Source organism: Protobothrops mucrosquamatus, unplaced genomic scaffold (genome assembly GCF_001527695.2).
Source record: "Protobothrops mucrosquamatus isolate PMUCROS unplaced genomic scaffold, P.Mucros_1.0 scaffold1145, whole genome shotgun sequence".
Classification (NCBI taxonomy): domain Eukaryota; kingdom Metazoa; phylum Chordata; class Lepidosauria; order Squamata; family Viperidae; genus Protobothrops; species Protobothrops mucrosquamatus.
This window is the reverse complement of record NW_015387361.1, coordinates 183279-208546: the sequence shown is the minus strand read 5'-3', so window position 1 is coordinate 208546 and position 25268 is coordinate 183279. Positions and strand designations below refer to the sequence as shown.

The 25268-nt window shown below is 34.5% G+C and overlaps 1 protein-coding gene across 5 annotated transcripts in view; it reads right to left on the bottom strand.

Annotated features, from left to right (window-relative positions):
- The window catches only part of PLEKHS1 (pleckstrin homology domain containing S1), a 30402-nt gene extending 13420 nt beyond the window's left edge, over positions 1–16982 (bottom strand). For 2 of the 5 annotated variants that reach the window (XM_015820567.1, XM_015820562.1), the window contains exons 1-11: positions 16687–16982; positions 16157–16321; positions 14493–14687; positions 12476–12522; positions 10253–10326; positions 10041–10147; positions 8471–8605; positions 4827–4881; positions 3046–3150; positions 2211–2321; positions 1484–1564 (exon numbers count right to left, since the gene is read on the bottom strand). In XM_015820567.1, coding sequence (XP_015676053.1) covers positions 1484–1564; positions 2211–2321; positions 3046–3150; positions 4827–4881; positions 8471–8605; positions 10041–10147; positions 10253–10326; positions 12476–12503 — 696 coding nt within the window. In that variant the 5' untranslated portion in view covers positions 12504–12522; positions 14493–14687; positions 16157–16321; positions 16687–16982. The remainder of the gene's footprint in view (positions 1–1483; positions 1565–2210; positions 2322–3045; positions 3151–4826; positions 4882–8470; positions 8606–10040; positions 10148–10252; positions 10327–12475; positions 12523–14492; positions 14688–16156; positions 16322–16686) is intronic. The other 3 variants (XM_015820564.1, XM_015820563.1, XM_015820565.1) reach the window with 3 other exon arrangements.
- Positions 16983–25268: the final 8286 nt, after the last annotated feature.

The following is a 25268-nucleotide window of genomic DNA, read 5'->3' as shown; positions in this document are numbered from 1 at the left end:
GAGAGAGAGAGAGAGAGAGAGAGAGAGAGAGAGAGAGAGAGAGAGAGAGAGATCCTGTTTTGTGACAATGGGGGAAGAGAAATTGGAGATTTGGGCATTATAATATAGGATGAAGGCTTCTCTCCTAATCTTTTTCAATCTGTTTGGTGTTATCATTAGTATCCTAATGACCTCTACCGATATATCTCTACCCAAGGCTGAGCAGAAGATGAAATGGATTTGCAAGATGTAAGGGACTAGGTGGGATTGAACAGACTCAGACTAAAACCCCTAGTTCCTCTGTGTCAAGGAAGTTCCAACTTTAGTTTTGGATGGAATGTTGTCAATGGTGTGCTGGACCATACTGGCTTACAAGAGGTGATGGTTAAATGTTTGCAATTTAGTGAGCCAATTGAAGACAGAGCTGAAACACTAAGCTTAATACACCAATCAGCAATTGCAGCAATTGCAGACCCAATTCTTAAACATTCAGGATATTTAAGGATATTACTCTCTTGAAGGATTTGATACACAATTTAGGCTTCTCCTGGGCTCCTGCTAGAGCAGTGGTTCTCAACCTTTTTAATGCCATGACCCCAACCGGCCATAAGTCGAGGACTAAACCGGTCGTAAGTCGAGGACTAAACCGGTCGTAAGTCGAGGACTAAACCGGTCGTAAGTCGAGGACTACCCAACCGGTCGTAAGTCGAGGACTTTCCCTGCCCAGGAGCGCCGCCCCCTGCACCGCCGAGACGTAGCTGGCAAGCGGCAGAGATGGAGCAGGCCCAGGAGCGCCGCCCCCTGCGCCGGCCGAAACGTAGCTGGCAAGCGGCAGAGATGGAGCAGGCCGACCACCAGCTGGCCCAGCCCAAGGGAGGTAAGGCACCCGCCAGAAAAGGGGAAAAAAATGGCGGACCAAAAAAATGGCGGACCAAAAAAATGGTGGACAGCCTTGCTTGGCGACTCCCGTGAAATGGTCAATCGACCCCAAATGGGGTCCCGACCCACAGGTTGAAAACCACTGTGCTAGAGTGTCTTTGGCCAGTTCAGACTAAGGAAGACTAGGGTAGAATGTCCCTGTCAAATGCATGTAAATTGAGAGGGAAATGCTATGGCCTCCCAACCTTGAATGTTAGGGGAAGGACCTGATGAAAGATGTTTTTGGACATCATTCTCTTGCTTTGGAATAGCTTACCTCCTGAGGTCAGAATGGCCCTTTTCTTTATGCTGTTCAGGACAGCAGTTAAAACTGCTGATCGGCAAAAACTTAGAGATTTGATGTTTCTATGTTGATTATATTTCTGTGATGTTTTCAGATGCTTATCGCTTATGATTATAACCCTCCTAAATTGGTTAAGCAGCATGCAAATAATTACATAAATAATGTATAAATAAATAACATGTTAAAAATGAACGATTGTACTTGTTTATGCAAACATCCGTATTGTGCTTAGTCCATGGCTTGCCTCATTGATAACATGGGAGATCAAGCCATTCTGCTTACCTCAGCTAAAATACTTGATGGAGAAGCATAATATTCCTCTTTTTCTTCCTGTTCTTCAAATGAAGTATTTGTCAGTTGCCTCTAAAACAATAATTTAATTATTTTTTTTACTCAAAAATATTTGAGAAGATAAAAATAAATGTCAGCTATAAAAATCACCGCAAAACAGTGAGGTACCTATTGCTTCCTTATTAGAAGATCAGAAATGAAGATCAGAAAATGGAGGTCACTGATTAAAATATATATGTTATAATGTGGGGGAAAAGCCAAATTAAGACTCATCTCTGCCAGTTGGTATATATCTATATATTAAGTACAGTAACAAGAGCTATTGTTATAATTTTAAAAGGTAAATGGTAAATGGTAAAATGCTTAGATAACTATTGAACATTATTATGCTAATGCATAGATCCCATACACATTTATCTTGTATAAATATTCTGGCCAAATAGCGAAACATCTGCATACTGCATTGTATTACTAAACATTCATTCATTAATACTAACTCCTTTGTCAAACATCACCATATTTGGAGCCTCACAAGAGTAAAAAGAGCCAGAAATAAAGCAACAATTGGCAAGAGGAAAGGACGGAAGGAAAGAAAGAAGGAAGGAAAGAAGGAAGGTAGGTTGTGAAATTGTTCCCCTTACTGCAAATAATTAAATATTAATAAATATTTCATATAATTCTGATGGACAACATATCCAGGATCAGTTTCTGAACTCACCAGACGGCGTAGGAGTTTTCCCGGGGATTCATAAATATGTAGTTCTTTCTGGGTTTCTTGAGGACTAGGATCTGAGTTTGGCCTTTGTTTGTGAACTGATGTTGCTATGTCCTATACCCCAAAGAAAATAATTAGTCACTGAATGGCTTTATTTCAAGTTGCTTAATTAACAGTGATAGCTGAAAATCTGAGATAGAGTTTCTGATAAGAATTAATATAAACAGACACTTTAGCTTTAATTTACTTTTAATATGTTATGATTGTTGAAGAAGAAAAGGGTGATTTTTTTTTTAAATGGCACAGCTAGGATATGCTGTTAATATTGAGCATACTGTGAAAGAAGAGACAGGAAATTTTCCGAAAACAATGTTTCTCAACCTTGGGGACTTTAAGAAGTGTGGACTCCCAGGATTTCCCAGGATTTCCAGCCAGTATGCTTGGGATGCTACCCAACTGATGATTTTGGCCCATCTCAGATAAGAAATAAGAATTGTTGAAGGAAAAGAGAAAGTTTTTGCTATCCTTGTTTTATTGCCATGCCACCTCAAGTATTGAATAAAAATTTTATATATATCTAGAGTTATCATAAGAATGGAAGAAAGTCTGCTCAAGTACATCCCTCTCCAAAACTTCTAAAACAAACTAGTAATGACTAAGTATGCTTAGTGGGAATATAAGAGTAACTAATGGAAGAAAGAATGAAGAATAAAATCCAATTTCTTAGGATCGGGTATTTCTTGACTTCTTAATATTTTGCCCCTTGCCACATAATATTATACAACTGGCTTGCAATTAAAGTGGATGTGTGTCTAAAAATTAAACACGTAACACTTACTTCATATTTAGTACCAAGACACTGATCCATTTTGGTGATAGAGGTAATATCCAATTCATCAAGACAGGCTGGGACAGATTGGGACCGACTTCTGATTTTCTGTTTCTGATTCAAAATTTAGGCAGCAAACTTTATATACTTTACATAAATCATAACAATTGTTGATCATAACAGCTGAAGATATGTTTCTGCAAGCTTTTTGGGGCAAGTAGGCAGATTATTAGTTGTTACTTGCTCCTGTTATTTTACACATTTCCTTATTTTGTAAACTACTTTACTTGAGATCCACAAAAATGGGCAGTGTGTAAACTGTGTAATAAATAAATGGCTATATTCTTTCTTTGAAACTTCAGATACCCATAAATAAAATTCACTTTATATTCCATTCAATTAGGGTGGCAAATATGTTCAGAAAGTTATTCAAAAGATAGCGAGGCTCTACTTGCTTGTTTTATTTATTCATTGTCATTTAATCCTCAAACATTTTGCTGTGTTGAAAACTTCCACATTGTCTTTTCTAGGTGAAGAGACATTACTTTGGGATATAAAATTACATTATTATATTATGAGCTCTTGCTATTAAACATTCTGCTGCAGGGGTCATTCTGGCTTTTGATTCAAGAGGTTGATTAAATAAGCCTTTTTCTGTTCTGGTGCTGCTCTGGAAACAATGCAACTGGTGTGTTGCAAGGTTACAATAGTCCCAGGTGTGCTGCCCTTTGATTGAAGGCCCAGCTCTTTCCCAATATGTGCCACGGAGAAAAATTGATTAATACTTCAATGTGTTAGTTCTTGGGTTTTTACCTTTTTTGTTTTTTGTTTTTTACTGTATTGTATGTTGTTTTAAAACTGTACACCACCCACAGCACTTATATAAATATAATTTATAAATAAATAAAAAAGAAACAAATGTTTTCCCTTAATAGCAAATACTCACTAGTAACCAGTTTTATGATTGTTAATAACATGGGACATTGATGATTAGGTTAAGCTGTCTCAAAACTTCATATAACACTTAAGAAGGTTGCTAAATTTTAACAATAGCCACGGTCTGCATAAACCATCTGGTGTCTTCCTTATATTATTATTTAGTTCATGCTTTTATGTATAAGTTTAATTTATTGTTTTACTGTTTTTATGATTGTTATAGTTATTACTTTTGCTTGTTCTTTAGTTATTGCTTTCATTGTTGTTGTGAGCTACCAGAGATGCTTAAGATGGGTATAAATCTTTTAAAGAAATATAGTACATGGCTGATGTGTTGTAATCCTGTCTTTTAAAATTGGACATGGAACACAAATAAAAATTATGTAAATATTATCTTGTCAACATTCAGGAGATTAAGGAACCCACTTTCCTCACAGAATGTGTCAGTGAAAGTGAAATGTGAATAGGTGGAGGAAATTGATTCACATTCTTAACTAAAGGGGAAGAACTTTAAGTAAACCTGCCTTTAATGAAGGCAAATAGGAAAAGAATGGGCTTATTGTTATCAACCTCAAAGATTTACAATATTGCTTGTAAAAGTGACATTTCTTGAGCTAATAATTTGAAATCTGGTTTCTGTAATCTGATGCCTTATTAAAGCTTTTGGCAACAATTGGTAGTAAAATCCTATGTGGTGTGCATACCAAGTTTTCTTGTGAACTAGAATGTGGTTGGAAAAGAAGGAAGGCAAATGAAAATTAACAGTTTTGTCTTTTTTTTTCTCCAGAAACATTAAATATGGTATTTTAATAACATAAACTCTTGGTGTAACTCAAAAGAAAACATTAATTTACCTGTTGTTCTGAGCACAATGTAAATAGGAAGGTGGCCCATTCCTCAACTTCCTTGCTAGAATTGTTTAAATGTTTTAAAACAGACAAAAGAGAAACAGACACATGAGTGAGAAATGAAAGTGTGTAGACATTGCCTGGTGAGTAACAGAAGTTAAAAAAAAAAAAAGTCCAGATGATGCTCACAAGCTTTAGACATTCCACCAGATGGATGACTCTGTCATTTTTTGCCATTGCCTTTGAATTTCAGAATTAATCAAAAAGCATGCAGCAAGCTGCAGCACCTATCTGGACTTCAGAATTAAGCACAATGACTTGGAAGAGTGAAATTCCCTTGGATTTGAATGTTTGATTTGTAGGCTAGAATAGGAAATTGGAAAAAAAATCCCACAAACATAAACAGGAAAACCACTTTAATATTGTTGTCCAGTAAAATTCAGCCTTTCTATGGAGAGTCAAGCTTGACTTAAAAGAAATTTTACTCACCCACCCTCTTTTTTTAAAAAAGAAGGGAAACTGTTTTGTTGTTTTGTTTTGTTTGCCACTCAGGCAGTGGTGGGATTCAGATATGTGAGCAACTGGTTCTCTGTGTGGATGCTACTTCCGGAAGTTCATTCTGGGCCTGGGCAACAAAAAATTAGCTACTAGTTCTGCCGAAGTGGTGCAAACTGGCTGAATCCCACCACTGCACTCAGGGTCACTTTTTTGTGAGATTGGTTGCTATGTAAATTAGATAATAAATGAACTGTTGTTGTTTATGTAAGTGTCTGTATTATCTTTTCATTTTTGTAGGAATAGGTCAGTGGTGGCGAACCTATGGCACGGGTGCCAGAGGCGGCACTCAGAGCCTTCTCTGTGGGCACTCGCACCGTCGCCCGAGTCCTGGGCTTTCAGCTGGGTTTTATAAAACTGTTTCGTTTTAGGCCTCCGCCGCCGTGTACAAAAAAAAAAGGTTCAATCAATCAGTCAATTTCAACTTCTCGCAGAAAAAAAAAGATCTTGCAAAGTTGGAATTGATTGATTGCACTTTTTAGTCCCACCCAGTCTGCCATTACCACTGTAGCCACGGCCACCCAATGGGCCACACCCACCCAATGGGCCATACCCACCCGGCACCCGACGATGCATAAGTGGGTTTTGGGTTGCAGTTTGGGCACTCGGTCTCTAAAAGGTTCGCCATCACTGGAATAGGTCATCATTTCAACAGCTATAAGACTACAGATATTTGGAGACAACACCAAGGATTCTTCAAATATGAAATGAATTGTCTAACAGGGCCCAAGGTGCTTTTAAAAAAGAAACTTGTTGAGTGATTCCATTATTTTATGCATGAATTATTTTGAGGATGGCTCGAGTTCAATTCTTCTATTTGCCCAATTATTCTAATGGTGTCTTTTTTCTTGCTGAAAAATGATAGGAGAAGAAAAGATGATATTTTAATTGGTGGGCTGGATGTTAACCCTCAGACAGTTTCTGTTAATTAAAAATTGATATCAGACTAAGGATGGTGAAAGAAATTATGCTTTTCAAAATGATTCCTATACAGGTAGTCCTCAAATTGCAATTTACAGCCAGAATCAAAGTCAAAATTGTAAGATAGCTGATTTAAAGACCATTTTTATGAGAGTGAATCACCATACTAATTAAGTAAATCCACAGTTGTTAAGTGAATGCTGCAGTCATAAGTGCAAACCCATTCTTCTAAATGGGCATTTTTCTTCTGGAAACCAAACATAATACTGCGGCCAAAGTATCAGATTATTCAGTTTATGAAGCAGCCTTTCACAATCTGGAGATCTAACATTTGCATAGTATTCAAATTTGATTTCTAGTCTTTCTTGCAATAATTTGGAGTTTAATCCTTGAGACATCAATCTGTAAACTGCACTTTTGGCCTGTTAAACAAAATATACATTATCCTTTGGTTTCAATTGATATCAAAACACCAAAGTAGTAAGGATATGCAATAATTCTGATGTTGCACAGAAATTCTTCTATGGAGCCAGTGATATTATCCAATAGAGATTTCTTCATCAATTTCTCCTTTAAACAAACTACGCATGTGGGTGCAGGAGTGGGAGCCAGTTTGCTGCTCCAATTTCTCTGCATTCATAGCCTCTCTTTACTTCCAGTTACTCTACCTCCAGCCAAATATGTAATGAGAATATATGGTCATGGTAGGTATGACATGCCCTTTTTCATACTTTTGGCTGATTGCTTAGATCAGACATGTCAAACTCACGATGTAACGTGACGTCGTGCAACGTATTGGGACTATTTTGCCATTGCTGGCAACGGGGTGGGCGCGGCTTCCGCGTGACATGTCCGGCCTGCGGGCCAGCAATTTGACACCTCTGGCTTAGATGAATTGCAGAGACTGATATCATGCATGCTTGCTCTTCCTGTACATGGGCGAATGTATGCTCAACTCTATATGCAGCAATCCAGTTAATGGTGGATTTAATGGGGATTACGAATGTAGGAGATTCTTGAGACTTCACTGCAAAAACCCCTTCATTTACCATAACCAATCGATCTTCACAATAACTATTTTTGATGAAGGCAACTGAACTCTAATAACTTTTTTCCTTTCTGACTTATAAAAGCTTATAAAAACATTAAAACTAACATTATGTTTCAAAAGAACGATATAACTCCATTGTTTAAAGAAAACTCTGTTCTAGATGACCTAATTACAAAGGTCAAAGATAATTCTAAACAAGTGTTCTTTGTACCACACCTTTTGTTTACAAGATCTTACTAGAAAACAGGAAGAAATTAAAATTCTTTCAGAGTAACTATTAAGGAAATTGGTAGTGTTTTTTAATCTGAGAAGAATTATAATTATAAACAGGGGGAGGGGAAAACTCCTTCAGTTTTGTTTCTGAGTCAGTTTGTTCAGATATAAGAATTTATTGAATTCTGGGGGAAAAGGAAGAAAAGGCTTAATTATAGGATATGTCTAAGAGAATATGGATTTTTTAAGTATAACTATTTTTTCTCCCATAGCGAAAGTGCAGCGCAAATCTGAATTTCAGATAGTTTTCAAAGGAGCCACAGAAAATATTCCACTAGAATTGATTTCACAAGAATTAGCTCATTTTTCCCTTCTCATGATAGAACTTCCACTATTCTAGAATAGTGGAAAATAGTTTTCTCTTAAAATAATTTTATTTAATTATGAAAAATATATTTTCTTTCTTTCTTTCTGTCTCTCTCTCTTTCCTTCTTTTTCTTCCCTTCCTTCCTCCCATAATTGTGAGCAAGTGTTCGCCACACTTTGCTCTTCTCTTTTGCAGCCTTATGCCATAAATGTTGAGAATCTAACTCTGTCATAAACAGTATTGAACTATGACTGCAGTTAATATCTCTCCTCTGTGCAAACTGCAGAATTCAGAATAATGATATGAAATTATAGGGAGCAGATTATAGCTGAATGCTAGAAGAAACATCTTATCAATAAGAACAGTTTCATAGTAGATGCAGTTTTCAAGGTTGTAAAGTACCTCCTTCTTGGATGTGTTTAAACACATACTCATACCCCAGAAATATTTTAGTCTAAGGGTCCATTTTCAAAGTTTTGGTGTGCTTGTTTTCTAACATTATAACAAATTAAAACCATGTCCGTAAAAGGATTGTGAACTTACCTATCTCTTCCAATAAGGTAAAATATTCTGTTCTCTGTAGTGATACTGATCACTTCAGTGGACTGGCACTTGAACATCTTTTTCACAACAGACATTTTATCAGAGTCACCTATGCCAATTTCTATTTTTGAAGCCCTGTCAAATAATATAGGTAAACAAATAAATGTTATTAATTTGTGACTGTTTAAAAACAAATTCTTACAATAAAAAGTACATTTTTTCTAAGAATGCCTGCGTTGCATTTGAAACAACAGTTTTGCTAGCTGGGTTAGTTGGACTTTGGTTTTGGAAACTTCTGGATGGGAGCAGATTGTGGAAGACTAGATTTGGGACACAATTGTTTCTCAAATCCTTATCCTGTTCCATGAGTTTAAAAACTGAACGTGAATCAAAGATATCAGACGCTTAATAAATGTTTAGGAACATTTCAGGATTTAATTCTATCAAGGCAGTTACTAGGAATGTTCATTAAGTTTTACAGATATGAGAAGATAAAGTTTGTAGATTACATCTGGTACAGAAAATTCCTGCCCAAAGAAGTTCTTAGGCAATCAATAGAGCTATCACACCCAGGTGACAAAAACCCAGGCAACTATTAGATGGAAGATAATAGTTCCTCACTCTTTGCCTATGATCATCTAGGGTTTTCAAGCCCACATACATAAAGTGGTCCTTTTTGTGAAGACATAATTCTGATCCTACAATTACTGTATATAGTCAGAATTTGACTAAACTCATGCAACTCTAGTATTCGCATTTATTTTAATGCACGAGGGAGTTATTTGACTGTCCCCTTACAACTTGCTCTCTAATATTTACTTATTTATTTACTTACAGGTAACTTTAGACTTACGACCACAAGTGAGCCTAAATTTTTTTGTTGCTAAGTGAAACATTTGTTAAGTGAATTTTGCCCCATTTTATGACAGTTTTTAAGTTAGTAACATGGCTGTTAAGTGAATCTGGCTTTCCCATTGACTTTGCTTGTCAGAAGGTCACAAAAGATGAACCTGGGACAGTGAAATTGTCGTAAATATGAGTCAGTTGCCAATTGTCTGAATTTTGAACACATGACTGTAGGGATTCTACAACAGTCATAAGTGTGAAAAACTTTTTTCAATGCTGCTGTAATGTTGAATGGTCACTAAGTGAACTGTTGTTAGTTGAGAACTACCTGTACTTGCTTATTATATGCTACCTCGATCAAACAGCAAATCGAGATAAATTAGATATTAGGACTAAAAAATACAAGATGATAATGATGATCCCACAGCATAAAACAAAACATAGCCACGCTTATTAAACATAGATTCAATATTATCATAATGCATCATGTGTCAGAATCTTTTGAAAAAGCCAGGTTTGTGAAACAGGGTTAGGACCATAAAGAACTGGGGTCAGGGAGCTGTTCCATAGGGAAGTTGTAGCCACATATCATATAATCTAGACAAAAATGTATTATAGAACCAGGGGAAATTGCAGCATCCTGTATTATTTAAGCATCAGAAGTTTTGTATTTAATTAGTAACTCTGTTAAAATAAACTGTGATAGACTTATTCAAATACTTACTCATTAATTTCAATGTGGCCCTTTGTTTGCTGGCCTTTACGATAGCTCAAGATGTAACCATTTTGGGCAGAATGAGAAAGAATAAAATATCTCCTTTTCCAGGAACTCTACACAAAGGGGAAAAATCAAGTTCATGCATTAGTAGAAAACCAACACATTAGGAATGTATTTTGATAATGATGATAGTAAAGCTATCATTTTCTTAACTGTACCTGATTATTAAAAAGTTGAGGTGGTGGTGATTTTATAAAGAAACCATACTTGTAGACATTGTCGTCACAATTTCCTAAGAAAGAAAAACAAAAAGTCATGTTTTATAAAAAGAGATGGCTATCCCTGCACAAAAACTAATGCTAAATGCTGGACAACCAAATTTTAGCCCTGAAGTATCATCAAGCCATTATTTTTTCTCACTCACTGTCCAGCTCTGTTTTAAAAATGCATGAAACAAAATTGTAACTGCAATAAACAAGGAATGGTATTCTGTATTTTTTAAAAAATAAACAGCTACAAAACATCCTGAATATGTCACTACATTGCAAAAAGTTCCTAGAAGATGGGAAGTAGGCAAAATGTATATTGGAACAAGAAACAAAGAAGGATAAAAGAGACACAGAAAATGAAGCATGGTTTTGGAGAAAATAAAAATGAGGTTCTAATACAGTGTTTTTGAGTTTCAGCATATTTCAGATGTATGAACTTCAAACTCTATCATTCCCACAGCCAGAATTTTCTACAGGCCGAAGTTGTAGTGTGGGACAAGAAAAATAGATGGCAAAAGATTAGAATAAGAAGATTAATTTGTGTAGCTTGGTATAATATTTCCTAAAAATGAGGAAATGAATGGAGAAATTTTCAGATACGCAAATGCTGGAATGAAGGAATGAAGATTAAAAAAAAGTAAAAATAGCTATATGTACATATTAAACTGATTCTGTCCATTGCATTAAAGTTGAAAATTTCACAAAAGGAAATTGAAGCTACGAGAAAATGGTTACTGTACTTAAGAAGCCAGAGTGGTAAGAGATAAGGTTATGAATGGGTGATAAACTTATGTGGACTGAATATAAAGATGAATGAATGAATATAAAAAGACTTATTGAGAACCTTTGGTCATTCAGAGACAAAGGATAAAGATATAATCACAAATATATGAAAGGAGACTGAATTCATTGAAACGAAGGTGAAAACCAAGAAGGTTGTTTTTGGGGGATAATGTAAGGGACAAAGTACACATATGAATTTGTTTGCTAGAACAGAAATATACAGAAAAGTACACAAGATGGTGTTTATGCAAAATAGCTGAATTAGGTTTCCTTTTATTTTATCTCTTGATTTTAATTTGTGTTCCCTACTATTGCTTACACTTGCATTTGCAAATGTTGCTTACTCTGAAAGAGAGTAATGTGATGTCTATATGTGTTTGTAATAACAGTCCAAACACATTGTATGATTGTATCTCTATTGTATGATTTCCAATCGACTATATATGTCAAAAGAAAAAAAAAGGTCATTAAATTTATGCCATGATAAACCATATTAAAATACTTTGGAAAAAACACATTTGGAAGGATAATGTATTATCTAATCTCAATATGAGTAATGTTATATAGTTAAGCAATGAAGGTGGCGAAAAAGATAGACACCATGATCTGAAGCTAGATACAAATGAAAGCACGAGAAAGCATTTCTCGTATAAGCTCCTTTCATCCGCTGCATGATACGTTTTATTGATTATTATACTATTGCATATTATCAAGGCACATGAACAAGGACAGGAAGTGTCCCATTAGTTCTTGAAAATCAGAAAATAGCATAAAACATTTGAGTGAAAATGGTAGGCTACAGATACAAACAGAATTTCTCTTTGTTCTCAACAAAATTTTTAGCAAATTGACCTTTTGCTTCACAAAAATGGTTAAACGTGTTGAAATGTGTTTGTTATTCACAGAAAACTCGAGCAGCATTTGAAAAATGTTGTCAAATAAAAATAAAATATATACGTGAATAACTTTTGATGAAATAAGAAGCAGAGCTCAGGTTGAATCAAATTCAACTAGACCACATCTCCGAAGTGTGTAATAAATATAAAGGGTAAAATATAAAGCCTGGACAAGGGGCATTTTCTGCTTCATTGAGTAACAATTTAATGAAAGCAGGACTTTAGATATGAAAATCTGATTCTTGGGTGGCTTAAGAATGTCCATGGCCAAATTCTTCATTAGGTTTCAGATGTGGATCAAATGTCACCATGAAAAAAGTGTGGGAATATAGCATGGCAGCTATAATAAATTGTTATAACTTTAATATAAACTTGTTCTGACTGCATTTATTGAACAAGGCAAATAGAATAAGACATATATTGAAAAATATCAAGTATCAAAAATGCTGTGAAAAGGGGAATCAGGCAAAAACATTAAAATTTAGTTGTATACCAATACTAGTTCTTCTTGTAGAATCCATATTTGTTTATTAGTTCAACCTGAAAAATAAACAAAGAATGAATGTTAAAGGGTACTTTAATAAGATGAGTTTCACTGTTTATCAAGGCTATCATAATCAGAACTTTTCCTTTCAGGATTCACTAATTCACTAATCCTATTCATCTATTTAATACAAACAGAAACTATTACCATACAAAATATTATCAAATAGTAACCAATATTGGTTGTCAATCTTATTTAAATTTAAGTTACTCATATACTTGCAATAAAATAAAATGCTTTCATATGCCAAAACAAACAAAAAACCTCATATATTTCTCAGTTTTTCCCAAAGGATGTGGTCTTTGCCAAGAATAACAATGTGATATTTTATTTCTATAGTTTTCTTGTCCAGAAAGAACAGTTGCTCCTTGGAGTATTGTGCAAAAACAAAACAAATCAAAACAAATCAAAACAAAACAAAACAAAAAAAACTGGAAGAATCAATTACCATCCTGGAAATTCAACAAAATAACAAAATCCAACAAAAAGTCCCTTGAGATTAGAATTGTAAGAATTGCATTGATAAAAGATTTGTAAGAAGGAAAAGAGATTTAGGAACTGATATATATGACTGTTTAGCAATATATGAAATTCTGACTTTTCTTTCACCTTGCAGATAAAAATCTTAGTATTAACAAAATGAACAATTCAAAGGACTTCAGTATTATGCAAACAGATTTATTTATGAAAAGGACTTCCTTTTTCCCCAGTTTTGTCTTTTGCCTGCACAAAGATCCTTTAATCTGCTTAAACTATTTTGGAAAGCCTGTCTAGAGGCAAAGGAGAGGAAAAAAAATACAGTAGGTCTACTAGTAAATGCCACTTTACTAGCAAAATTACAGTCAAAATGAAGATTTTCAAAACTGATTCTAACTTCTATGCTGAAGAGAATTCACCATATTTTAGAAATACATTAGATTGGTCTGAAGAAAGGAACCATGGCTTTTGAATGCCAATGCCAAGATAAAAAAACAACAGGACAATGTGTTAAATTTGAAATATAGTCCATAATCATTGGAAGGCAACTCATGTGCATTGCCCCCCGTCTCATTTCTAAGTACTTAGAAAACACAGTACTTTTAGTGAAGAGTACCAGCCAGGCACTGATCTCTACAGCAGTGATGTTTCAGGACAAGAATAATTTCCTACTCATTTCATTAGAGACGAGAATTTTGTGGATATATATAGTTGCTACATTGGAGTGAACTTTCTCTGTTTTTCTCTAGAAATAAATTCAGAACATCAAGTGTTCACTAAAAGTTCCATTTCTGCAAGGAATTAAATGAAGAGAACTGCAGAGGTTTTTTTTTTTGGTTTTTTTTTAAAAAAGCCTATTTTAGCATGAGAATAATCATTCACTACCCTGAAACTCTATTCTTCTTCCTCTTTCTATTCCATCACATTTGTGTCAAAATCCAAATGTACCAATAATATATAACAATTCTTTATTTGCAAGGATTGAAAGGGACAACCTGGATAGCAAATATCTTTTCTTTATTCATTTCCACTATATGAAGAATACATTTTACATTAATACCAGCCTACAAGAAAGGGTGCCTAGAACTAAACTTATAATTGGGAATTCATGAAACCATATTTTTCAGCCCTTTGAATTAGTCCAACAAGAAGCTCACATTATGAGAAATAACATTACTTTTTTTTGTCAGGTTGAAAGTCTGAAAGCATATCTTTTCCTCCTTGCCTTTACTTTCCGGGGAATTAGGGAGTATCTCTTCTGAGATGCTTACCATGTCCCTCATTCCTTGTGGACTGTCTCTTATCTGACTATTGCTAAGCCTGTGGGTCTTCATTCTTCTGCCTCTCAAATATATTCCCACAGACCACTATAGATATACATGCATGCAGACATATACACCCATAAATGTACATATGCTCAATAAAAGTTGTCTACAAGAAGCAGTTCTATTGGGATTAATGGTAATCAAAATGATAGCAGGTGACTTGCCCAGTGGGAAGATGTTGTAGCCTGTTGCCTGGATTGAAAAGGTTCCAAATTGTTGCCGAAATATCTCAGTCTGACAGGATTTTCTTAAGTTGGTTTAGAGGGTAGCCAGTATAAGTGCAGGGAAGGTACCTATTAAGGGTGCAGTGCTGGAAGCTCCTTTATGACCAAATATTTTGTTTCAGCTTTGTTGGGCAACTGCAACATTCAAGATATTCAAGTGACATACATTCCTTATTCTTCAAAATGTTGGTTTTCTACTATTTTAAAATTAATGTTTTTTTAAGCTCTTCATGTTTCATTCTTTTTATTATTTATTAATTGAATTGATATCCCACAAAAAACAACCAAGAAATACAGCAAGTCTAGGAGAGGTGCTTTAGAATCAACCATTCAGTAAGTGGATAAAAATATACTTGAAAGAGCCAAAAATAAGAAATTAGTAGTCATCCTCCAACAAGAAAGAAGACAAAGCTAAAATGCAAAGCACTCTTAATATATTATTTAAAAGAGGATTCCAATCGAATCAAATATTTGTTTAAAGAAGTGAAGAAAAACTTGAAGTGGGAATGGGGGATGATTTGCCTTGATAAAAACATTTATCAGATATTTATGAAAGAATTAACAAACAGACAGACATCAGACTTTGCTCATAGTATATTCAAGTTTATCATTGCCTAAAAATGCCTTCTGCCATGAAAAATATGAAGAAAATAATATAAATATTAAAATATCTCAGGTAGATGTTGAAGATTCTAACATATGAAGCAGCATCTACATCAGACATGTTAACAAAAAAGTTGAGAATGACAATGTGATAGATTACATCATATTGTAATAAGACTTTATGATCTCTCCAAAATTGCATGTATCTGAAAAGAACATAGTATAAGTTCTTCAAATTCAAAATTCAGACTTTTGAAGTTTAACAAACCAAGACAAAAAGAATTTATTGAAGACTTTTAATGCAAAACATTCTTCCCAATTTATTAAAAGAACTTCAAAAAAGGATTCATTCAAGAATAAAATTATTCAAATATTTGCTTGAACAGTTTTTAATAATATGTCATATATAAACAGAAGATTTTTTTTGCTCCAAAGTTAAGAATTATTATACATGTACAGTAAGCAGAATAAAATACTGCTAAGAAAATATTTTTATTTTTACCAGTTAAAGTAATTGCTGAACAATGAAATATTTTTACAATATAATATCTCTAGATTTAAATGGTTTGATATGATCTAGTTTATATCATTGCTTGAGAAAGTTTCTCATAAAAGCCATTATTTCACCATGAAAAATAGCAAATCATTATTTTATAAAGAATGGTGGTATATTATTGCTTATATAAGAAAAATTCGTCCATGCAACAGTTGGTAACAGAAATTATGGAAATGTTAAATTTTACCAACATCATGTGAATCTAATTTAGCTCTAAATATAATTTTGGTTGTTCCATGTCTAGTAATAAATTATTATGCACTTTATTCCTGCTACAATAATCTAATAGGCATTGTATAAAAATTATTTTCAAACTACAAAATTGTAGATCTAAATAATTCTGCTGCTATAAAGGTTTATTATAAATAATATGTTTTACTTAAAAATAATGATTTTTTTTAAAAAAAACCAAGACTGTAGATAAGCTAAAGAAAACATAAAGTACCTTTGAATCTGGACAGTTAGTTTGTCTTCTTCCATATGGTAAATCTTCCAAACTCTTAGTCTTATAGGGCATACATCAAACAATATTAGAGTAAGCTTGTGTCATTTCTTTTGCTCATGCCCTTTATATATCAAATTTGCTTCAGGCTGAGGGATGGCAAAACACCTTTAAAATTAAAGGATGTTATCTTATGTATGTACATACTTGTGAATTTACAAGAGGGGCTTTGGCCAAATTTATAACACTAAAAGATAGCAGGAACATTAATTGCAGATAATTTCCATGTCCAATAAAAAAAAATTGCAATAGCACAACTCTTCCAAAGGTGGAAAAAAAAGATAATTCTAAGCTTATTCATGTTTTAAATTTTATTTACAGTATTTATGAGGGTTTTACCCTAATTTTGTGACAATAAAATGTAGTGAGGCACTTTGCACTTTAACTACTGTACACAGAATAAAAGAATAAAATTAAATTGTACACATTAATGTCAGCTGTAAATAAATGTTACGATTTTTAGCAATACTTACAGGATAGGATGTTTGCCATGCTGGAGATCAGCAATGCCCAAACATGTCACTGAGACATTTATTTAAAATTGGATTATTTAGTTAACAGAGCGACTGTCCTTTTATATCAGTCTTAATTACATCCCTAACTGTGACTCATAAGGAAATACCCAACTTTTTCATATGAGAAATATTCCCTTTTACTGTCAAAACTGAAAGTTGTTTTAATGAGGAAATACGGGAAATGGCAGTGTTTTAAGCTTTTGACAGGGCACAAAACAGGTGCAATAATACTACTAAATCCAGGTTGATACTTCTTTTGCTTTTTTTTTACTTCATTTCCTCATAGCATTTTTTTTAATGTAACACTTTTCCAACAGCAAGTAGAGGACAGATATGAATTGCTATGAGGATATAGTTGGGTATTTGATTGCAATTATTACAATCTAACAAAATACTTTATTTAATGAATTACATAGGCAGGGAAACTCTCAGAAAACAAATCCATAGACCTTTCCTTATGTAGATCTAATAACTGTAAAAAAATGTTTTATTGCTTGCTTAGAATTCCTGTATTTAATCTCACCCCAACTAATACCAGAAGTAGCCTTAACCCACACTATTCTGATGTTACTGAAACATTTAAGACAATATAAAATGTATAAAATCTGGTGTATATCTCTGCCAATTCTCAGTGCAGCTGACTGCTAATGCAGAAGATTGACCGCAACTGGTACCTGTTGGCAATTTCAGGCTGCTATAGGCAAAGCCCACCATACCTCCACAAATGTAATGGGAGATGATGGACTGCACAATTAACAGGAAGAACTTAATTTTTCAAAACGCAGATACTGCCTAGTTTTTGATAAGATAGCATTTTACAACACAGCTCTATCAGCCTACAAAGCCTGTTTGTCAAGCTTGTGTACGTTCTTGTTGTCCTGAATTGGCCCAGCAACACAGCCATCATTCATGATAGAAAGAGAAGTATGAGACACAAATATTAAGATAACTTTTGAAACAATTTCTCTTTATCTCCCTTCTGTTGAGAGGCAATACTTTTCTCCCCCTCTATGGAGGTATCCTGCTCGGATTTGCTAATCAAGGATTTTGCAGAAGGTTAAGACATTGGCATGGGAACAATAAAGGTGACTGCAATGGAGAAACAATTCTCAGTATTTCAGAGGAAAACCAGAGCTGCAAATTAGGAATAGCTTCAGTGTCTCTCCTAAAGGATCCAGAACTGAGAAAAAACCAAGGAGAAGGGAAAGGTGAAAGGAACCTCTGACTGACATGTTGTGGAGCCTGAAATGGAATCTTGCTCTCCTTGCTGTGTCTCTTCAGCTGATCAGGGAAAGACACTTGTGTGTCAGGAGTGGGGTTTTCTGCTTCTCAGTAAATGCCTTTTTTTGCTGCAAAGCAAAATAACTGAAGTGTGTGTGTGTGTGTGTGTGTGTGTGTGAGAGAGAGAGAGAGAGAGAGAGACTTGCAGAGGATAATATGTAGATATATTTCTAAAAGAAAGAGGGTGAAAAAAGCAAGAGAAAAAGAATGTTTATGGAAATTAAACAAATGGACAAAACATTATCTCTCCTCCACTGTTTTTCATGTTTTTCGAATTCAGATCTTAATTCTGCCCAAATCTTCCCACACCCTACAAAAAGCTACTTAAAGTCACCTTCTCAGGTTTCATGTTCATACAATTTCCTGAATACTGCTTTATATTTTGCTTTATTGCACTCAAGAAATAATTCATACATATGCAGAAATTCTGCCGACTGCAATATTATAGTGTGCGTGTCTTATCCAGGCTTTAAACTGCAAGTGTTTTTCTCTCCCTTTTGCATCAGTGGATTCTCAGCTATTATTTTTCCAGACTTTAAACCCAAATGCACCAATCCATATTTGCAAAAGTTCTCTGGTTCAAGTATACTGCTTCCTATCTTATCTATTTTAGCTCATATGGCCCTGGTGTTCACCATGTTCCGGTTTTGCATATTGCAGCAGCCCACCTTGCCTCCTTCCACCACCTGCCTTAGCTTGTCAATGTCCAATATGGTGGTACTTACCAATGCAGATGCCACAGGTGCTCTCCTTATCATTACTCCTTTCAAGGGCACCTCAAGAAATGTGACTTTATCCTATTCATATCTTTGAGCAAATGCATTTCAGTCCATCTCAAGAACAAAATAGATGTTTTATGCCAAGACCAGACTTAAGCCACACCTGCAAGGCATTCAAAATGTGGCTTTGTCATCTCACCTGCGGTTTTGATAGTATGGTTGAATAGCATCTATGAATGTCTTCAGTTACTGTTTTATGCTGTTTATATTGGTTTTTAATTTTTTGCTGTTCGTTGCCCAGAGTAATTTATGTGAAATGGGCAGCCATATAATTAATTAGTTAATTAACTAAGCCATCCAAACATACTTGTTCAAAAGGTCCAAGTGTCAGGCCTTCTCAGTGGTGAATTCATTGTAGTTTGCTCCAGAAGTATGATTGGCTGTTAGATTGGACAGACCAAAGTAGCATTGTTCCACTTAGCATTTGGCCCTTATGATGTACTGTTTTTATTTCTGTTGCTATTGTTTTGAATGTGATTTTTAGACTTTTTAAAACTTCACCAGGAGCCAACCTGATTGAGATGGTAACAAATACTGCAAAATAAATGAGTAATCAATAACTAAGCTAGTTGTTATATACAAAGAATTGGTGCACATATTTATTTTCATTTACCAAGTTTTTCCTTCTTTTCTTCTGTCAAGCTTCAGTCGGAGTCTGAGCTGCAATCACTTATCCAAGAACCGAGGCTGAAGTAGGTTTTTATAATGGAGATACTTGTGCTTATTTGATGTCTCACTGACCATGAGAATCGATTTTCACAGTATTTCCTTTTTCATGTCTCTCCAGCATTTAACAGACCTTGGAGCTTCTTTCTCCCATGCTTCCCTGATGATTGGCTTAAAATAGATTTTTTCCCTCAGATTTACTCCACAAGTTTGTGAAGATAATGAAACTCCATACCCTCTCTCCTCCTTTTCCCAAAATCACAGGGGTATATGATTGGCTCAAGGAAATTTCTAACTCACAATGTGTGGTGTATTTTTCTCTTTAAGTTATCAGAAAATCTATCTCATTTTACTGGATGGAAAATAATTTTACAGCAGAAGTTGGATAGTGGCTAGCAACTGCTGTTTCGTCCTATCTGGCCTTTTTGTGTAAGTCAGTTGATTAATTTGGAGGTCTTTCCAAGTATGACGCAGATTCAGCTAATATTTAAACCGAAGTAAGACATTACTGTCTCATTCAGAGTCAACAGTAGGCAAGATTGTTTGTATGAGTTATTTTCAGAAAAGTTGAAGCTGGGCTGCCTGAGAGTCACAAGTTGCTGAGATTGTCAAGTTTCAAACAAAATCAGTCAGAAAATGCATGAGAAAAGCCAAGGTGAGAGCTAGTAATATTTAAGACCATTGAAAGCAAAAGAATGTCAGTAACTAAATCCAATATTGTAGTAGTCCTTATTTAAAAAAATTATATTCTTAGTATTTTGCATGTAATTTTTTTTATTCCTCCCTACATAATAGGTTACCAGGCTTCTTCTTTTGGAGTGGACCAGTTTTGTTTCCATTTTTATAATGGTCAGACTTGCTCTTCTTTGGTTTCTTACTGAGAATTACATCTCACACCTTCTCCACATTAAGGCACGTTTCAAAGGCTTTGGTGTTAGATGCGACTTTGCATGCTTTTAATTGATCTACAGAGATCGGATTCAATTTGAAGCACGCCATGTTGATATGGTTTAGTTGTCTAGCATAAACTGTTTGAAGGACATGAATATTCCCATTGTACAGTGTGCAGAAGCAAAAAAGGTCAATTTTCCTGTCACTGACGCAACTGGATTGTTGTCCAACGGGGTGATATTTGAAGAAGAGCAACCAAGTTGGAGAATTTTTCTACTTATTTTATGAAGCATGTTCTCACATGTGAAATCAGAACACCATCCCCCAATAAAGCAGGACAGTTGGGATTTAATATAGGAATGAGAAGATGCTGCTGGTTTTCTGTTGGTTCAAGTGCAGATGGAAAGCTATAAGGAAAGGTCTAATACTTCTGATAAGCCATTATCTGCTATCAAACCAGAATCCCCCCCACCGTTTTAGCATCCTTGTTTATATCTCCCCCAAATAAGCACAGACACGACTTGATGGTATACCAAAATGGCCAGGAGAAGAGGGACAGCAAGAATCCTATGTAAATTTTATGTAAAAATTCAGTTGGGATCCAATTTGGTATAGTGGTTAGAGTATCAGGATAGAAACCAGAGTGTAGTGGTTAGGGTGCCAGGATAAAAACCAGGGGACTGTGAGTTCCAACTCTTGTCTTACTCACAAAGCCAGCTAAGTGACTCTGAGCCAGTGTCTTCCTTTAAGCCTTAGAAAGCAAGCAATGACAAATCGCTTTTGAAAATGTTGCCAAGAGTTGTTTGCCAATCCAGTCAAGATTGACTTGAAGAAACAAAAGCAGCAAATAAAAGAATCAACCTTGTGTTGGTCAGGATTGAACTCCAGGCTGTGGACAGAGTTAGCCTGCAATACTGCATTTTAACCACTGTGCCACCATGGTTCCTTAAACAAACAGGAGCATATATCAACATTTCCTCCTTTATCTTATCCCAGTGTAATTTTCTTTTCATGTTCCTTTTTTTTGGTAAATATTTTATTAATTTCAAGTTTTACAATCATATGTACTTAATAAACAACTCGTGTGGGTTCCTTTATCATTCAGTGGTATATATTAATTTTCACTCAGGATATCCAATATTACACCATCCAGTATTTCCCTGGTCCTCTCTTCTTCCAATAATAACCATTTTTCCACACTATACAAGTATAAGTCTTATTGCTATTAATACCTATACAATTAAATATAAACATCTTCATCGCATGTTTCTAATGTTAGTGTCAATAATATCAGTTTATAATATTTTCTCTAGCCAAAACATATCTCAAATGTGTTTGCAATCAGAGTTCCCTTATTCAATCCGTAGTTTTTTCTTTTGTTTTCAATTTTAATTTCCCATCAATATTCAAAATAACTTTTATCAATTATCATTTTTCTCATAATTAATTACGTTTGGGTAACTAAAAGCTTCCCTTATACCGACCCTCTTAGTGTTTTCATATTTCCCATCTTATGAAAAATTATGTTATCCTAGTTACAAATCACATCCTTCTAATTTATAATGGTTCTTTTATTTCTAACAATTGTCTATTCTTTTAATCATATTTAAACATCCATTAGATGGTACAATACCTCATCTAATTAGTCAGGACCTCTATTTTCTTCAGTCTTACTCTAGCTTTCTTCCTTTGCAAAATAACTTTGCATGTCAGTGCATTTAGGTCATCAAGTATTTCTTCTTCTGTTTCTGTATATATTATTTGGAATAAAAAAGACAATTTAATTAAAGTGTTTTTGTAAAAACACTTAATCCATTTATATTTGTTAAACAGTCTCCATTTTCTTTCTCCTTCACTTTTCTTTTAGTTTCTTGTTCCCCAGTTTTCAGCATTTCTTCTAACAGCTCCGTCATCCATTCTATCAATTCTTTTTCCTTGTCCTCAAATACTGTATGTTCTGAAGTCTTGAAAAGTCTTTCCCATTTCCGATGTTATATCTGGCTCTTCCAAATTTTTATTTATCTGTGCCTGTCTGTTGGTTTCTTCTTTCGAATTGTCTATCTTTATGTCAGTTTCCTCTATTTTTTCTTCTGGTTTCTGAGTTGCTAGTTCATTCTTTATGGTCTTTTTCTGAACATTTTTTGCTTGCAAGTTATTTAAATTATTTTTAGTCTCCTCATAATTTAAAACAATTGTCTCTTGAATTGATTTCAACATGGAAAGAATTTTTTCTGAAGTCGATTTACGTTTTCTTATTGATTATCCATGTTTCTTCCAAAGAGAAATAGTCCAGAAGCAACTTCCCCACTGTTTAATATTTCTTGGTAATTTTTGAAACTAAAAGTCAGTCAATATTTGTAATCCAGGCCGGCCAATTTAGAATGATTGTCTCCTTCATACAGATAAAACAGCCCAAGATTCCCCCCCTTTTTCCAGCTGCAATCTGCAAAAGTGAAAGTTTCCAGGAACAACAAAGAGCCTTATCTATGTCCAGATTTCATGCCAAATTTTCTTTAAGCATAATAAATTGTAACGCCAAGGTTCACCACTAGATGTTGTTAACACCCATCTTCCAGCTTTAAAGTCCAAACCTATTTCACCAATTTTCTAAATATCTTTTCAAAAAGAAAGTCTTAAAAATACTTTTAGTCCCCAAATTTGTCAAAGCTATGTCTCTATATTAAATCCAAATTAATCTTGTAGTTTTCTCTAATTATCCCCCAAAGTAAGTTATTCACTGCTTCTCTTTTTCTGAGAGAACGGGGCAGAAATTCGCCTTCTCTCTATCATCTGAGGGATTCTTTGCTTTGGGAATTCTTTTTTCCAGGAAGAAGTTTTAAAATTATAAAGAGAGGATCGTTCTCACCCACTTCGATCCGTGTTGTTCAGAGATTGCTGGTTAGTGCTTATCTTGGGTTGTCAGTGGCTTCTGGCTGGCTACATAAATGTGTCGTCTTTCTTCTGCCAGTTTGAAGGGCTTCTTTGGATCAAACGGAAGGGCTGCCACCCCTCCGCGATCGACAAGGGTCCCCTTCTTCTTCATCTCCGGGGCGAATTTAGACCCTTTTTAGGGTCCCTAGCAAAGCGAAATTGGATGTGGAAAATGGAGCGCCATTTTCCTGCGCCCATTATGCCACAACATCTAACCCGGAAGTCTCTTTTCATGTTCCTGTTTATTGAAGGAGCTGTGGTGGTACAGTGGTTAGAATACAGTATTGCAGGCTATGGAGCCATATGTAAGTCTAAGTGCTATTGCTATTATTAATGAAAGATACTTGAACTATTATTTTCCCTTTGCCTCCGTCTACTCCACAGCAAGATGAGGTAAATGACAAATTATTAACAAATCCCAATCATGTTAACTGTACATAACCTTCAGATCATGCAAATAGGATATTTTTTTCCTGTAAGGGGTCCTACTTATGTTCTAATGCAAATGTGTCCTTCAAATATATAGGACCACTACTATAGCAGTTGGCCAACTGCTGCCCAACACTCCTTTTTCCAGGAAAATTGTTATGACTTTCTTTTTGAGCACTAAATATAGATTACATATTTGGAAGATACAAAGCAAACCTAGAGAAGCACATATTGTAATGGCAGATTGATCATAGTAATACAGCATAATACCAACAATTTCTCCAGATATGAGGTGCTGAATATGCCTTCTTCCAAAACTCAAAACAAAAACACCTTAACAAGCAGATTTGTCATATTGCATATCTATGTTTATCCCCTCAGTTTTTTCCTTGGAATTCATTAACATATTTTCAAAGAAACATGGTTTTTGCTCATATAGATTGGCTGTATGTGACTAATTACATACAGATAACTTAAAAAATATGCCCTCACCATAACTGATCAACTGGGCAGGGTGTCTGTTATTGCTGAATAACCACTAAATCAGAAATTACATAATCCACAATTCATTATGCAAATGACATAAACACAGTGGAAAATTTCTGTTTTACTGAATTTGTGAATATTTGGTGATAAACTAAGGAATTTGTCTATATTAATTTCCTATGTTAACTGCTGGTTAACGTAAGCATTTCAAAGTATTTGACATTCTTATAAAGTGAATGGAGATAGCTGTTTCCATGCTATGATTAATAACATTAATATACCTTCATAAAGCAGAAAGATAAACTCCTAAGAATTCTTCAAGTTACTGAATCAGTCACTGAGAATGTTTTAGTTGCAGTACCCATTGCTAATGCTATTCCATAGTTACATTTTATTTTCTAGCAAAATGTTGGATTAAAAAAAAGTGCAGAACTGTAATCACTCTATATCCCAAAATAGCATCTACTTTGATTGGTTGTCATGCATTTCATCAAGGTCATCATAGAACCCAGTTCTTCTCTTCTGTGCCAAAAACAAAAACAACATGCCTGATCCCAAAGGTTAAATTTCAGGAACTTTCATAAGTGCATATATGTGTTTGTACATTTGAAAACTATATCGGGCCAAAAGTTACTTGAAAAGTCCTTAAACTATCAAGTAGCTACTCTAATTGTATAATAAATTTGCAAATCTATGAAGTGAATCTATTGTAAATATGTAGTAACAATAAAGACATTTTGTAAAAATTAAAAAAAACATTGTGTTACATAATATTGATTGTATATTAAGAAAATAAGAAACCAACAATTACCACAAGGGATGAAGACATTGCAAGAGAAACTTTTGGCCAAAGACTATGATTATGTGTAGAGAAAGAGAACAAAATAATGGTTTGTTAACAGTAGCAAATAATTACAAGAAAATAGAATCTTAGAAATAATTTTCTTTTCTTTTTTACTTGCTTTGTAGAATTATGCATTGAACAAATCAAACAACCTATAATATTGTTCTATTTATACACTACATAACTATACTACCAAATGTCTTTGATACAAAATTATTTTTGTGTAAAAGAGA